We start from the raw sequence: 12,451 nt of genomic DNA, 5'->3' as shown, positions 1-12,451 counted from the left end.
ATATACGGTTACGGTAAACCTGCTTTATCGTTTCCCGTCCATACGGAGTCCTCGAGATCAAATTTCGTACAGAGAAAGTCGTGGCGCAATGCGCGGTCACGATACGGCCTTGGGCCAATCACAGTGCACTAAATCATTACTGGTCCAATCAGAATGCAGGAACACGGCATGGTCTCGTTATGGTATGTAAATGACTTTTTAACTATGATTTTTTTCAGGATCCTATTTTGTTCTCTGGCACAATTCGCATGAATCTTGATCCTTTCAACCATCATGATGATGAAGAGCTGTGGCGTGTACTAGAGGTTGTCCATCTTAAGTCGTACGTATCTGGGCTGCAGGATGGGCTGCAATACACAGTACAAGAAGGTGGAGATAACCTAAGGTAAGTGAAAAATTCAAAACATTCATTTGTCCTTGTTAAAGCTGTGGCCCCTGCTCAATACACAGGGGAAAAAACAGATTCCCAAATTGGGAATTTTCTTGAATTCCCAACGAATTCCCATCCAATTCCCAGAGAGAACGAAATTGGAAACATGGCACTGATTCCCAATGTTAGTTTGTTGGGAATTTTGTTTTTCTATTGGGTATTAGAAGGAAATTCCCAACAATAAATCCCAACGTTGGTGTTCAAATTGGGAATTCAAGGAAATTCCCAACAATTCCCAATTTGGGAACCCGTTTTTTTTCCCTGTGATAATTGACCTGAAATATGACATTTTTTACTCGGGGAAAGACTATTATCTAAAATGTTAGCATAGTTATAAACTTTTTTACATGGTTTTTAAGATTCCTTTTTACTTACTTGTTGCCTTCAATAAACCAAAGCAGTCCAAAAAATTAATGTAATTTTCATAAACATGCGAACTTTGTGTCAACAAGCTGCACGCTGAAATTTGGTTTTTCGCTGCCGCCAGGTATGAACGTGAAAGGTACCAACTGATTGCGCTTGATTGACGGATAGTCATTATCAGTCTATGGAATTTGAATATATTGATTATTGTTGGGGTGGGGGTATACCCAGAGAAACTCTTGATGCACTTGAAGAAACAAAGAAATAACTGAATGGATAAATCGTTATGCAATAAAATTATCCACTGGATGAGATTTTACGGTCAAATAGCACTATCCACCATTAGGCCCAGACCAGTAACACTTTGTACAAAACACGCTAGTGTTTTTTTTTTGTTATCAGTGTTGGTCAGTGTCAGCTTGTTTGCCTTGCCCGTGCACTCCTCCGAAAGAGCAAGATTCTTGTTCTTGATGAAGCAACAGCTGCCATTGACATGGAGACAGATGAACTAATCCAACAAACCATACGGACAGAATTTGCTGATCAGACAGTACTTACTATTGCACATCGACTCAACACAATTATGGATTATGACAGGTATGTTTTTATGTTTTAATAGCCATATTAAACTTGTGTCTTTTGTGAACAGTTTAGACTATTCTAGCTGCCGAGCTCTCATTGATCAAGGGCAATTGATAAATCCAACATATTTCATCATCATCATCGTCATTCTCGGCCATTAGAATCATTGGCCTATAACAACTGCCAAGTACCCTCAAAAGTGGGAAGTTCCCCTCTACCTTTATTAATTATGTACTCATGATTCATTTCATTAATGATAGTCTATTGCCCTTTAGCTGTTGCAACTTTTTTCTTGATCAGCAAGTAGCAATGTATAAAAGTTGGATGATACTTGAAAGTTGAGGGGACATTAGCAAAAAGTAACGTGGCTGAAGCCATTTACCTCTTGCAACTTGTGTCTTGATCAGCAAGTAGCAATGAATATTAGTTGTAAGTAGGAAGGCTACCCCCCCCCCCCCTCCACAACCCAACGCCTCTCCCTCTTTGCAGGGATGACTTATAATTTCTATCTTCCTTAGAATAATGGTTCTAGAACATGGATCAGTAGTTGAATTTGACACCCCAGCTGCACTGTTAACAAGAAAGAAAGTCTTCTATGACATGGCTAAAGATGCAGGCCTTACATTATAAATTCTCAGTATACCTCTGAATGTGTTCTTTGTGATTGTGGACCAGATTTCATGGCTGAGAAAAATCATATCAGAAGCTTTTTTTAACCAACATAGGCTGAATCAGTCTTAAAGCAATGAATGACAGTTTATCCATTTCGCTTCACATATCATACTATGTCAAAAATCATAAGAAATCTGTCCTACACAATAATCCATTCAATGAAACTGCTTAATAACATTGAATTAAAAAAGTCATTAATAATTAATGAAGGAAACACAATAGAAATCATGACCATGAAGGAGGTTTTATATCTGATATAGAATCGTCTTCATTTGCATAAACTTTAACTTGGATTTTCACTATCAAACCTGGTTCATTTCGTAAAGAATTCGGTACAATATGAGAACTTACATCATGAGTTTTTTTAAGCGTTTAATAAACTCGCAGATCGTGTTTTATTGGGTCTTAAACCACTCGGCTGCGCCTCATGTTTTATACCCGATAAAACACTCCTGCTCTTTTATTAAACAGTACATAAAGATGGATAGTGACAATATGTCCTTTTATTTGGGGCAACAAGACGTGCATTATTTTTATGGTAGCATGAGGCTATTGTAGAACATCTTGACTTTTGTACGCACTTTTGTAGAACATCTTGACTTTCGTACACACTTTTGTAGAACATCTGGACTTTTGTACACAGATTGAAGACTGTCTAGAGTATTAAATTACACATTATACCAAAATTGTTTCAATCATTATGCAAATATTTTTTAAAGAAAACTTTGCACATAATTATCGGAATTATTGCTAGTTAGTTACTGAATTTTTAAAGAAGTGAAAATTTCCTATTTTTTTATAAAAATGTAGAAATTAAATTAAATTATTTCTAAAATTTTTTAACTTGTGCGTCATAGATTATAGATATAGGTATAGATTATTTCAAACAAACTTAGAGCTAAGGTCAGACTTCACACAAATGTAACCTAATGACATACCATATTTTCTCGTTCAAGCACCGTGGCGCTCCTTAAATGTTTTGGGTTTCTTTGGGGGCAGTGCTCGTTAATAATTTTGGTCTTAGGTGCAGTGCTTAATTTATTAATGGTGGCGTTTAAATGTGGGCAGCTGCTTAAACAAGTAAATATGGTATAAGAGGACCACCTTATTATTCATTTTTTTGATTGTACAGCTCATGTGAAGTTCAATGTTTGACCTTAGATCTAAATACAATTTCTAAAAAATACAAGAAAATTACTCAGGTTAGTTCAAATTTTATTACACTTTAAAGTTATGTACAAAAACAAAAGATACGGTCACTTCATTTACACTTTGGTATTCTAAGATTTAAGAATCTCACTATTATTTTATAATACTCACTACTACTTAGAATGAATAAGAGCACACAAAAAAAAGGGGGAAAATAAATGTTGGGGATTATAAATTTTGTAGATTAAAAAATTTTTGGAATATGACTGCTATGCTGAGCTACCTCTTATGATGAAACTATGCACGTAATAATTTTGTTAAAATATTATCACATTTGAAAATATATGTAGTGAATTACATAATATATGTACTTTACAGATAAATAAATACAATAGTTACAGAGATAAAATATATGGGATTTACTATCTATGCCTTGGAGTCCCCTTATTCACTATCTATATCTGTGTACCTTATTTGTACTATTGACACCTAAGTGTATCTTTACATACCATGTAGTCATTCAAAAGCATTGCTAACTGGCATCACTCACCTCAAGCCTATAAAGCTGCGTTCATAACGTATGGCAGAGGGGGGGGGCAGGTGAAATTGAGGGGGGATCGGGAAAATTTTGGTAGGAAAAAGGGGGGATGGGTAAAATTTTAATCAGAAAAATGGGGGGATGCACAATTTTTGGGAGAAGCTACAAGCCTTGCTTAGGGGGAATTGTATTTTTTTGCATGACTTTAAGGGGGGGTGTTAAGAATTATTGTGGACATTTCAAATTTTCACCTGCACCCTACCCTCTGCCATACATTATGAATGCAGCCTAAGTAATGGGATTGAAAAGGGCTACTCTAATCCTAGGGCATATTTTATTGAATAGACCCCTTGCATGTGACGTCAAAGGAGCTCAATTTTCAGGACAAAACAAAAGAAACATTATCAATCTCCTGAGAATTGGGAACCTTATCGTTTTGCGCTCCAAATTGAGCTGCATTCCGAAGTCCTGTGAGGGAGCTATAATTATGCAGTTAACCACTTCAACGATTTCTACCCACACTGCCTTTCATTCTTTCATTTCATTCTCGTTAGCTTGAGCCAGACAATGACATTCTTTTAATTAACTGTACCTTATCTACCTATATTGACTATATACACATATCCTTCTTAACCCCATTCATTACCTCACATGCATGCTCGTAACAACTTGGAACCACACTCAAACTGATAATGGAGTACAACTTTGATCTACTTGTGTCTCTGTCGCCTCCATTACTAACTTACTCAGCTCTGCGGCACTGTATCCAAGCAGGTTTTTCAGGTTACACACAAACTTATAGACAAACCGTTTCCCGTGTACTTTATGGATCATGTCTCCATCATAGTAGTACCTTAATGCTCGGCTTAATTTCTCGTAATTCATAGCAGGCTTGTTCTTTCTCTTGCCCCATAGTTGAGCTACTTGTTCTGGGTCATTGAGTTTGAATTCTCCTTCTTCTCCCACCCACATGATAAGGTGTCGACAGGACTTGTCTGTCAGAAGCTCAAGGAGAAACTGCCATAACTGGATTTGTCCATTGTTACCTACAACGAATACAGCCAATCAGTCAAGACGATTGATTAATACAGCCAATCAGTCAAGACCATTGATTAATACAGCCAATCAGTCAAGACCATTGATTAATCAGTCATTTTATTTATCAGTTCATTTCATTAAGTGACGTAAGTTTTGTCAATGAAGCCGATCTTATCAGGGCTTTCAGAATGTTTTAGACTAGGTAGTCATAAGTCCTAAGTTGCTGGCTGTGATCCAATACAAGGAACAGGATGGTATTTTTATAGAAAAGAAAAAGTAGCTGGCAGTCAATTAAGAAGCAATCTCCACAGCGGCTGGCTGCTTATTCTGTAAACCCTGTCTCATACATTTTCTTTCTTTTTAATATTCCATCAGTGTCATTGATACGGAAGGAATTTTGTTTTAAGTTATATTTACCTGATCTGTTGCCTGGGGTCTTGCCATCAATGGTTCTTGTCTTTGTTTCATCTTCTTCACCACTTGTTTCTGATTAATCATTCAATATAAAATTTGAGTAAAATACTTTCAAATTTAATCAAGATACCCTTAAACAATCTCTGGTCTGATCAATTTTAGGGCACAGTTAACTTACAGATTGAACTTGAATTTAACATGTTTTTGTGGGAGGAAGAAACTGAAGTTCACTTCAGAGAAAAACCCTTGAAACAAGGTAGAGACCTAGCAAACTCTGCCCACCCTTTATTCCCATTAAGTAAAAAATCATAAATCATCGATCGCTATAATGTTCTTGTTGTGGTGGTGGGGTATAGGCTGTCATAGGATGGGGGATGCAAAGGAAGAACCACGATAATTAAAAATTTTTCACCACCTACCTTCATTTTTAACAGAAATAGCATTCTCAACACCTAGAAACACAAACGAAATCATAATAAATGATTTATTTGTTAAAGATTCACTTTCTTATTTTTTACAAATTTCATTGATCAATGAAAAAAAAGTACAAATGAAGTGAAAATAAGATTGCATCATACTCACCATTTTTGATGACTGAGATTTGCTGGTTTGCGCTGTCAGTGGATAGAGCAACAGCTGGCTTTATTAGACCTAAAAGATAATTAAGTTTTACCTATAAATGTTCTACTCATAGACTCTACATACTAATGTTAAATACAGGGGCGGCAGGAAGCTAAAAATCTTTGGGGGGCCACTGCAAAAATCTTTGGGGGGCACTGAAGATTATATTTAACGCTATGTGATAATGGCAATGTTTTGTTTGATTGCAGACGCATGCGCCATAAAACAATGACTAAGAACCAATGTTTTTTGGGGGGGCCAGGCCCCCCAAAAAAATTTGGTGGGGGGGCATGTGCCCCTGAAATATTGTTTCGAGTGGTATATTACAAATGTGCTATGGAATTTCCACAAGTCACTTGTACTTTCTAGTACAGGGCTTAAAATAATGGTCAGTCAGTCACTGGTCATCACAGGCCAAATTAGTTTTAGCTTAGTCATACCTCATTTATCGCTCAACGTTACTGGTCAAAATGACCAGTAAGGCAAAAATTTGACCAGAAAGTCCTAGTTTTGATCAGACATTAACATTATAAATCCGACATTGTATCCACACAAATCATCTTGCCAATGACAAGTGGGATATTCCATAATGTACCACAAGAAAGCATTTTTAACTGTGCTATCCCATGTCACTGAAAATACCCAGACTGCAATGCCTGATGAATTCATCTTTCTTGTATTTCAGTTGGCTGTATTTTCAATGGTGTTGTATAAACACACTGATAATAAGCCAGGATACACCACAAGTCCTCACAACAATGATAAAACAAGGGTTTGATGCATACAAAGAAAACTAAGGGAGTAACAAATACCATCCTTTGTTATACCAATACACACTTACCAATGCTAGTAGTTGCACAGCTAATAACAGGAACTTGTTGGGGCGTTAGAGGGGATATTGGAGACTTGGGGCTGGCTGGAAGATAAAAAAAACAAAGATTAATCAAAAAATACATATTAATATCCCTATCATTATACAACATTCAGCATTAGTTACTAAAATGATAGTATTCTAGCTAAATAGCTGTATTATACCTCTTGTAGTTTTGTAGTCAATTTTTGAGTTTCACCAGTTAATTTTTTTTGGATTAAAAACCCGACCAGATATCTTTGGCTGTGTTGATTGCACATTTATTGCAAATGGGTCAAACACATAATCATAAGACACTAAATGGTTTGCAAATTTAATTGGTTTTTAAAGACTCTCAATTGGCTTGCAAAGACTCTCAATCAGCTTGCAAAGAAAGCAGAGAATGGAGAGTTTGAATTTTCTCATCTTTTGCTTGGTTTCAGGGATGGCAGAAATATAAGAAAAAATCATGCATTTTTATGCAAGATTGAACCAAAAACTACATCATTCTGATTCAAAAACTTTATTTATTCCAACTAGACCCACTTCACTCTGGCTTTGTAAATACTGTTGGCACCCACAAAAAAGTCCAGAATGAGATAAAATTAAAAATCCCTTAGTACCTTTATTAGATGTGTTGGATCTTCTTCTTTTCTTAGGAATCACTTCTGGCTCTAAGTACACCACATTCTTTTGTTCAACAAGGTCGGGTGTGACTACCTCCAGCAATGGTATGGTGTTTTCTAGGGAAAAAAATACCACAATGAGAGAAATGAGATTGGGAACAATATTCTCTCATTTCACACAATAAGTCATTCTCTTTAGGATAAGATTCTTTGTTTGAGCTTCATCCAGGTCCATACGTATCTTTTCAAACAAAAAGCATTAATCAATGGTAAACAAGGAAAAATACTAAAGGGAAAAACACATGGTCTGGAATGGGTGAAATTAACCTGTAATTTAACTCAACATTGACGTCTGCAGTCCAAGAAGTCATAATGATTTCAAAAATTTTAAAAAGGTTTGTCAACCAATTTTCTTACCATCTTTGATGTCACTGTCTTTGCGAATGTTATCTAAAAGAAACCCAAATAAAAATTATATCCATTTTTTTATACAAAAATTTTATAATTATGTTACAAGGTACAATTCAATAAAAGATGAAAGTCAAAAACTTAGATGTTGTCTTAGTCAAAAGTCCCTTACCAGTTTGTAGTTCCATGGCTTGTACTGTCACAGCATTACATGAGACAATCTCTATAATCTTATTTTCATCTGTAAGATAATGAGAAAGGAGCATAAAGGTCTATGTCTAGAACCATTTGTATAATTTGAATCACTGTCATTGTGGGGCTTATGATAGGTTGAAACTGATAGGAGTGTCAAACAGATTTATTTTCAAATCAGCATTATTTATAAAGAGGGTTAATTGCATAGATGTAGTTTAAACATGACTTAGCATCATGACAATAATCTAACATCATTCATATATCATATTTTACTATACATTGAATGCATAAAATAAAGTTACAGAATCTATAATTTTTTTCATTCAAATGTCCCTGTATTTTAACATGAGAAGTTCAATTTTCTTCACCCAAAATCAATGAAAGACAGCTGTTAATGAAGTGACAAATGATGTGTAGAATATTTGAGATTATGGCAGATAATAGAGCTTTTAATTCTCATCCCCATCTACAGTTTTATGTAGCATGAGGTACAAGCACAACACTTTATTTTCAAACTTGAGAAAGGTAACAATGAATATACAAATTAACAGTAGACTGTATTCACTGTAAAACCAGACAAAAAAAAGCTGCACCTTGTGAACTGGATTTTGCTATGAATAGTCTAACGATCAGATTAAGTTAAATGGCTAATGATGTGTTCTTCTTTGGTGATTTTAGAGTTATTACTCTAAGTAGAGACAGTCAGGTGCCATGTAATAATCTAATTATTGTAATGTATAGAAAATCCTGGAAAAACTTTTATAATGGCTGTGAATACATTTTGGTCTTACTACTTCATATAACATATAAGACTACATGAAATGGCACTATTCCGTAATAAAGTTTAAGGTTAGGTTTTTTGGTTGTTGGGGTTAGGATTAGAGTTTCAGGATGTTATAATCAATAATTGATAATCAAATAGTGCCATTTTATGTAGTCTTACATAGAGTACTAACCCATGTTGGTGACATTTCTTTTGAAAATGTTTTGTTAATGAATTTTCTTTTAAAAATGTTTTGTTAATGTTGCTCAACAGAGTCAAAGGTGTCATTCATGTAACAAACATCTACAAGATGAAACATGAAATCCTAAATGTAAAAAGCAAGCTGGAATGGTTCATATTCTGGCTGTTGGTCATAAACCCATGAAAACTAATGGATCTCTAAATTCATATCACAAATTATTGATTATTGAACATTAAATAATGAAATTAATGACCAGTAAATATTATATGCATCTTGGTTTGCATAATCAAACCTTTTAGATGAATAGTTAGGGATACTTCTCCTTCATCAATGCCTTGTTCTTGTAGGGTTTTATCCTTGGCAAGCTACAAAAAAAAACACAACAAATATTTATTTAAAAGTTTCAAGTCACAGACAAAATAAATAATTAAAGTCACAGTAAAAATAAATTATTATTATAAACCAGATGATAAATTCTTCATTGATGCTGTTCTTAATTGGTAAAAAAGCTAATCTTAAAAAGCACATATCAATATTTCATTATACAGATAAAAGATTTGTAAGATAATTTCTTAATGAGTATACCTCATTTTCCTTGTAAAAAACGCCAAAATCTTCTAGTTTTCTACCAACGTTTTCTTCTACAAGCAATCGTACTTGATCAGCATTTACAGATGCCATGGTTTGAATGATCACCAATTGAAAATCATTCCCCACACCTGTTCCTTCTTCTGACTCCATCACTTTTTAATAAACTTGACTTTCTATTTAAAAAAGAATAATGACATTAGATGCTCCATGTTTTATTTAATATTTTGGCATTTTGCTATGCAATTAAAGGTCTTGCTCTCAAAGTCCTCACAGTGTGATGGCTATCAAAGTTCAATATATTTGTGATTAAAAAGCTGTGTAAAAATTCAATTTAATACTGTGTGGCCTTTTCTTTACCAAACTATTTTAAATACCACTTTAAATTCTACTTTTTCACACCTGTAGTCAAAAATCAACTAAATTGCCATTCAATCTACCATCAAAAGCTAATTTAGTCTTTGATGCTGTGTTATCATTCCATCTACCTGTATGACTCACAGAAAATGTAACAGGTTTAGGTTTACGTCAGAGTACAATACTTTTACATTACACTTGAACCACGAACGCTTTGAGTTTTTTGTCACTTTTTTTTAAAATGATGTAAATATTAATAATTCCTTGAGCCAATCAATTGGAAATAAGATATATTGAAATCAATTTTTCATTTTAGAGGGTTTGAAACAGTAGAAAGTTAAGGAAATAATAACCTAAAAACAGCTCAAAGTGTTCACAGTTCGGGTGATCTCACTGTAAAAATGGAACAGTCCTTTTCCTAATTCACTGAAGGTAACTGTAATAGAGACTCATACCTCAATCAAAAACTACTTTCAAAAAGAAACTACTTGTTAACAGTAGTACTATATTACAATAGTTTTCTCAGATTCTAATAATCTGTTAGCCCTTCCAGAGTCGCAGTGCGCTATGCATCATAAGATGGTTTTATGTATCTTTTTTACTTGCTGATAGTGAAAAGTGAAAGAAAAGTGATAGCGATTGAAACTTCATGTTCATATCTTTTTATATATTTTAAGAAGGTTTTAGTACGTTTTATGCTATCACAGTGTCATATGAGTAAGAAGTGATATAAACCTTAACTGATTTCTTTCATTTCTTTATGCATAAAATGTCAACTGACTGATAAAATGTCCCTTAAAAACAACCCCATGATGCAACACATTTTTACTTTGACTCTGAAATGGTTAATAGACCAGTGTTTGTCGCAGGCTGACTCAAGAAAAAATTACTTCTGCATGTTATTGGTAGGATGTGTTACTACTGTGCTTAGAAGAAGAAAAAAATATGTTTGAAGGTTAGGTATTGATCAATACATGTAATTTGATTGCATGATATCTATTTTCTTGGCTCAACCATTGCATGTTATTTTTTTGCGTACAGTTAGATATTTTTCTTCTAACAGAAGTGGCTGCATGATATTTTTTTTGAGGTTTAAGTGCTTGCTCGATATTTTTTTAAAAAATTTATGCACCCCCCCCCCCCCCCTTATAAACTATCTAATGGTCTGTCCCTAATATGCAATTGCCTGAATTTTGTAAAGCATAAAAACAGTAGGTTACTCAAAGACATTTGATCACAGTGTGTATCAATGTTAAAAGTAACTGTAATAAATGTTAATAATTTAAAATAAATGAAAGAGTTTTTTGAAAAAGCCAATGAAATGGCTTTTAAAAACATCAATTAAAAAAGACTTAATGGTAATAAATGTCTAGTATTCTGTGATCCAATTTATTAGAGCTAGATTTATATTTTTTTATGCAAGACTTATTATCATTTGCATGCTTGTATGTCTCTGGCACATCCGCTTTAAAAAGCAGAACGGATTCCATTCACTAATTCTCCCTCTTTTACAACATGAAATAAATAAAATACTACTAAGCATATTCAACGGTTATTACTGCAATCAACTGTAAAATCAAGAATGATTTATAATATGCGAAGTAATCGAATATAAGCATAAATGATAAAAGGGTAAATTATACACCGTGAGAAGATGAAAAAACTTACTGACGTTTCGGACGCTAGTCCTTCGTCGGAGTAAAAGAGGAACATAAGCATACACACGTTGGGAACAAAAAAAGTTTCTTAAAATCAGCTGTGATATTGAAATGCTGTTATCAAAATTACTTCTGTAGGCTTTGTTCTTTGCGGATTATTGAGCGAACAAATAAAAGCATTTAAGGAGCAGAACTTTTAAATTTATTTTCACGTTTTCGGGAATGAGTTGTGTACTACAACGATTACAACGATGCATAGCTTCCAAAGTTCTACTTTGACATAACAAATGTCTACAGAGACCAAACAAAACACTCCATCTTACTCTATTTGACTCTGGAAGATGAAAATTGGATCAAATGCAAGCATATTTTGTATAGTTAACGAGATTTTCAAGCCAAAAGCAAGAAACATGAGCCCTTCCTGTTTACCTGCAGTGTGGCCTCACTTCCTTTTCGTAGCGAGCAGAAAGACACGCAGATGTTACTTCGCGAAAATTCTCCAATGAAATTACGAATAAACCATTAAAATCAAACTACGAGGTATCATTTAAGTCATAAGTGGGAAGTTAAGCGAGATTACAACATATATCGTGCACGAAAACCAGCTATTTCCGTTAGAAAGAAAAGAACAGCTCGACTCAAAACGAACACGCGCACAAAACTCACCAAAAGCGTCTTGTCCAACCTTCCGGCGGAAACGCCGAACAAACTTTAAAAAAAACGATGAAAACTTCTCTTAAACTTGAAACTTGAGAATTTTGAATATTTGCAGACCAATCATAGGTGTTTTTATAGCAATTCTGGTGTCTTTTCGAAGCAGAAAATATCAACTCGAGAAAGAAATTCAGTTGTCTTCGGCGGCAGGAAATGTGGAGCACCTGGCGACCAAACTTGATGTGACGTCACTATTACTTCCTCTGCCCACTTCACATAAGGAGAATTTAAACTTACCTCAATAAAACATTTACTAAATCATAAAATACCTTATTACGAAGTC

At 34.4% G+C, this 12,451-nt stretch overlaps 2 protein-coding genes across 3 annotated transcripts in view; one reads left to right on the top strand and one right to left on the bottom strand.

Moving 5' to 3' along the window:
• The window catches only part of LOC116303132 (multidrug resistance-associated protein 1), a 20,713-nt gene extending 17,092 nt beyond the window's left edge, over nucleotides 1-3,621 (top strand). Inside the window, exons 26-28 of the mRNA XM_031712609.2 lie at nucleotides 219-385; nucleotides 1,196-1,390; nucleotides 1,894-3,621. Of these exons, the coding sequence (XP_031568469.1) occupies nucleotides 219-385; nucleotides 1,196-1,390; nucleotides 1,894-2,005 (474 nt within the window). The 3' untranslated portion in view covers nucleotides 2,006-3,621. The remainder of the gene's footprint in view (nucleotides 1-218; nucleotides 386-1,195; nucleotides 1,391-1,893) is intronic.
• Nucleotides 3,246-12,330, bottom strand: LOC116303140 (uncharacterized). Of its 2 annotated transcripts, none has more exons than XM_031712616.2 (11): nucleotides 12,121-12,330; nucleotides 9,437-9,615; nucleotides 9,144-9,216; nucleotides 7,864-7,932; nucleotides 7,701-7,733; nucleotides 7,281-7,400; nucleotides 6,649-6,723; nucleotides 5,769-5,837; nucleotides 5,606-5,638; nucleotides 5,190-5,258; nucleotides 3,246-4,780 (listed from the first exon to the last, which is right to left on the bottom strand). In XM_031712616.2, the coding sequence occupies exons 2-11, from the start codon at nucleotides 9,590-9,592 to the stop codon at nucleotides 4,416-4,418; spliced, it is 1,062 nt and encodes a 353-aa protein (XP_031568476.1). In that variant the 5' UTR covers nucleotides 9,593-9,615; nucleotides 12,121-12,330; the 3' UTR covers nucleotides 3,246-4,415. The 2 variants fall into 2 exon arrangements, with proteins under 2 accessions (XP_031568476.1, XP_031568477.1); XM_031712617.2 differs by lacking the exon at nucleotides 12,121-12,330 and adding an exon at nucleotides 11,884-12,078.
• Between the last annotated feature and the right edge of the window lie 121 nt (nucleotides 12,331-12,451).

Source organism: Actinia tenebrosa, unplaced genomic scaffold, assembly GCF_029948245.1.
Source record: "Actinia tenebrosa isolate PJP-AT-01 unplaced genomic scaffold, QUT_ActTen_1.0 PGA_scaffold0__85_contigs__length_37466705, whole genome shotgun sequence".
Lineage (NCBI taxonomy): Eukaryota > Metazoa > Cnidaria > Anthozoa > Actiniaria > Actiniidae > Actinia > Actinia tenebrosa.
Note: the sequence above shows the minus strand (reverse complement) of the source record. Positions and strands in the feature narration are given on the sequence as shown.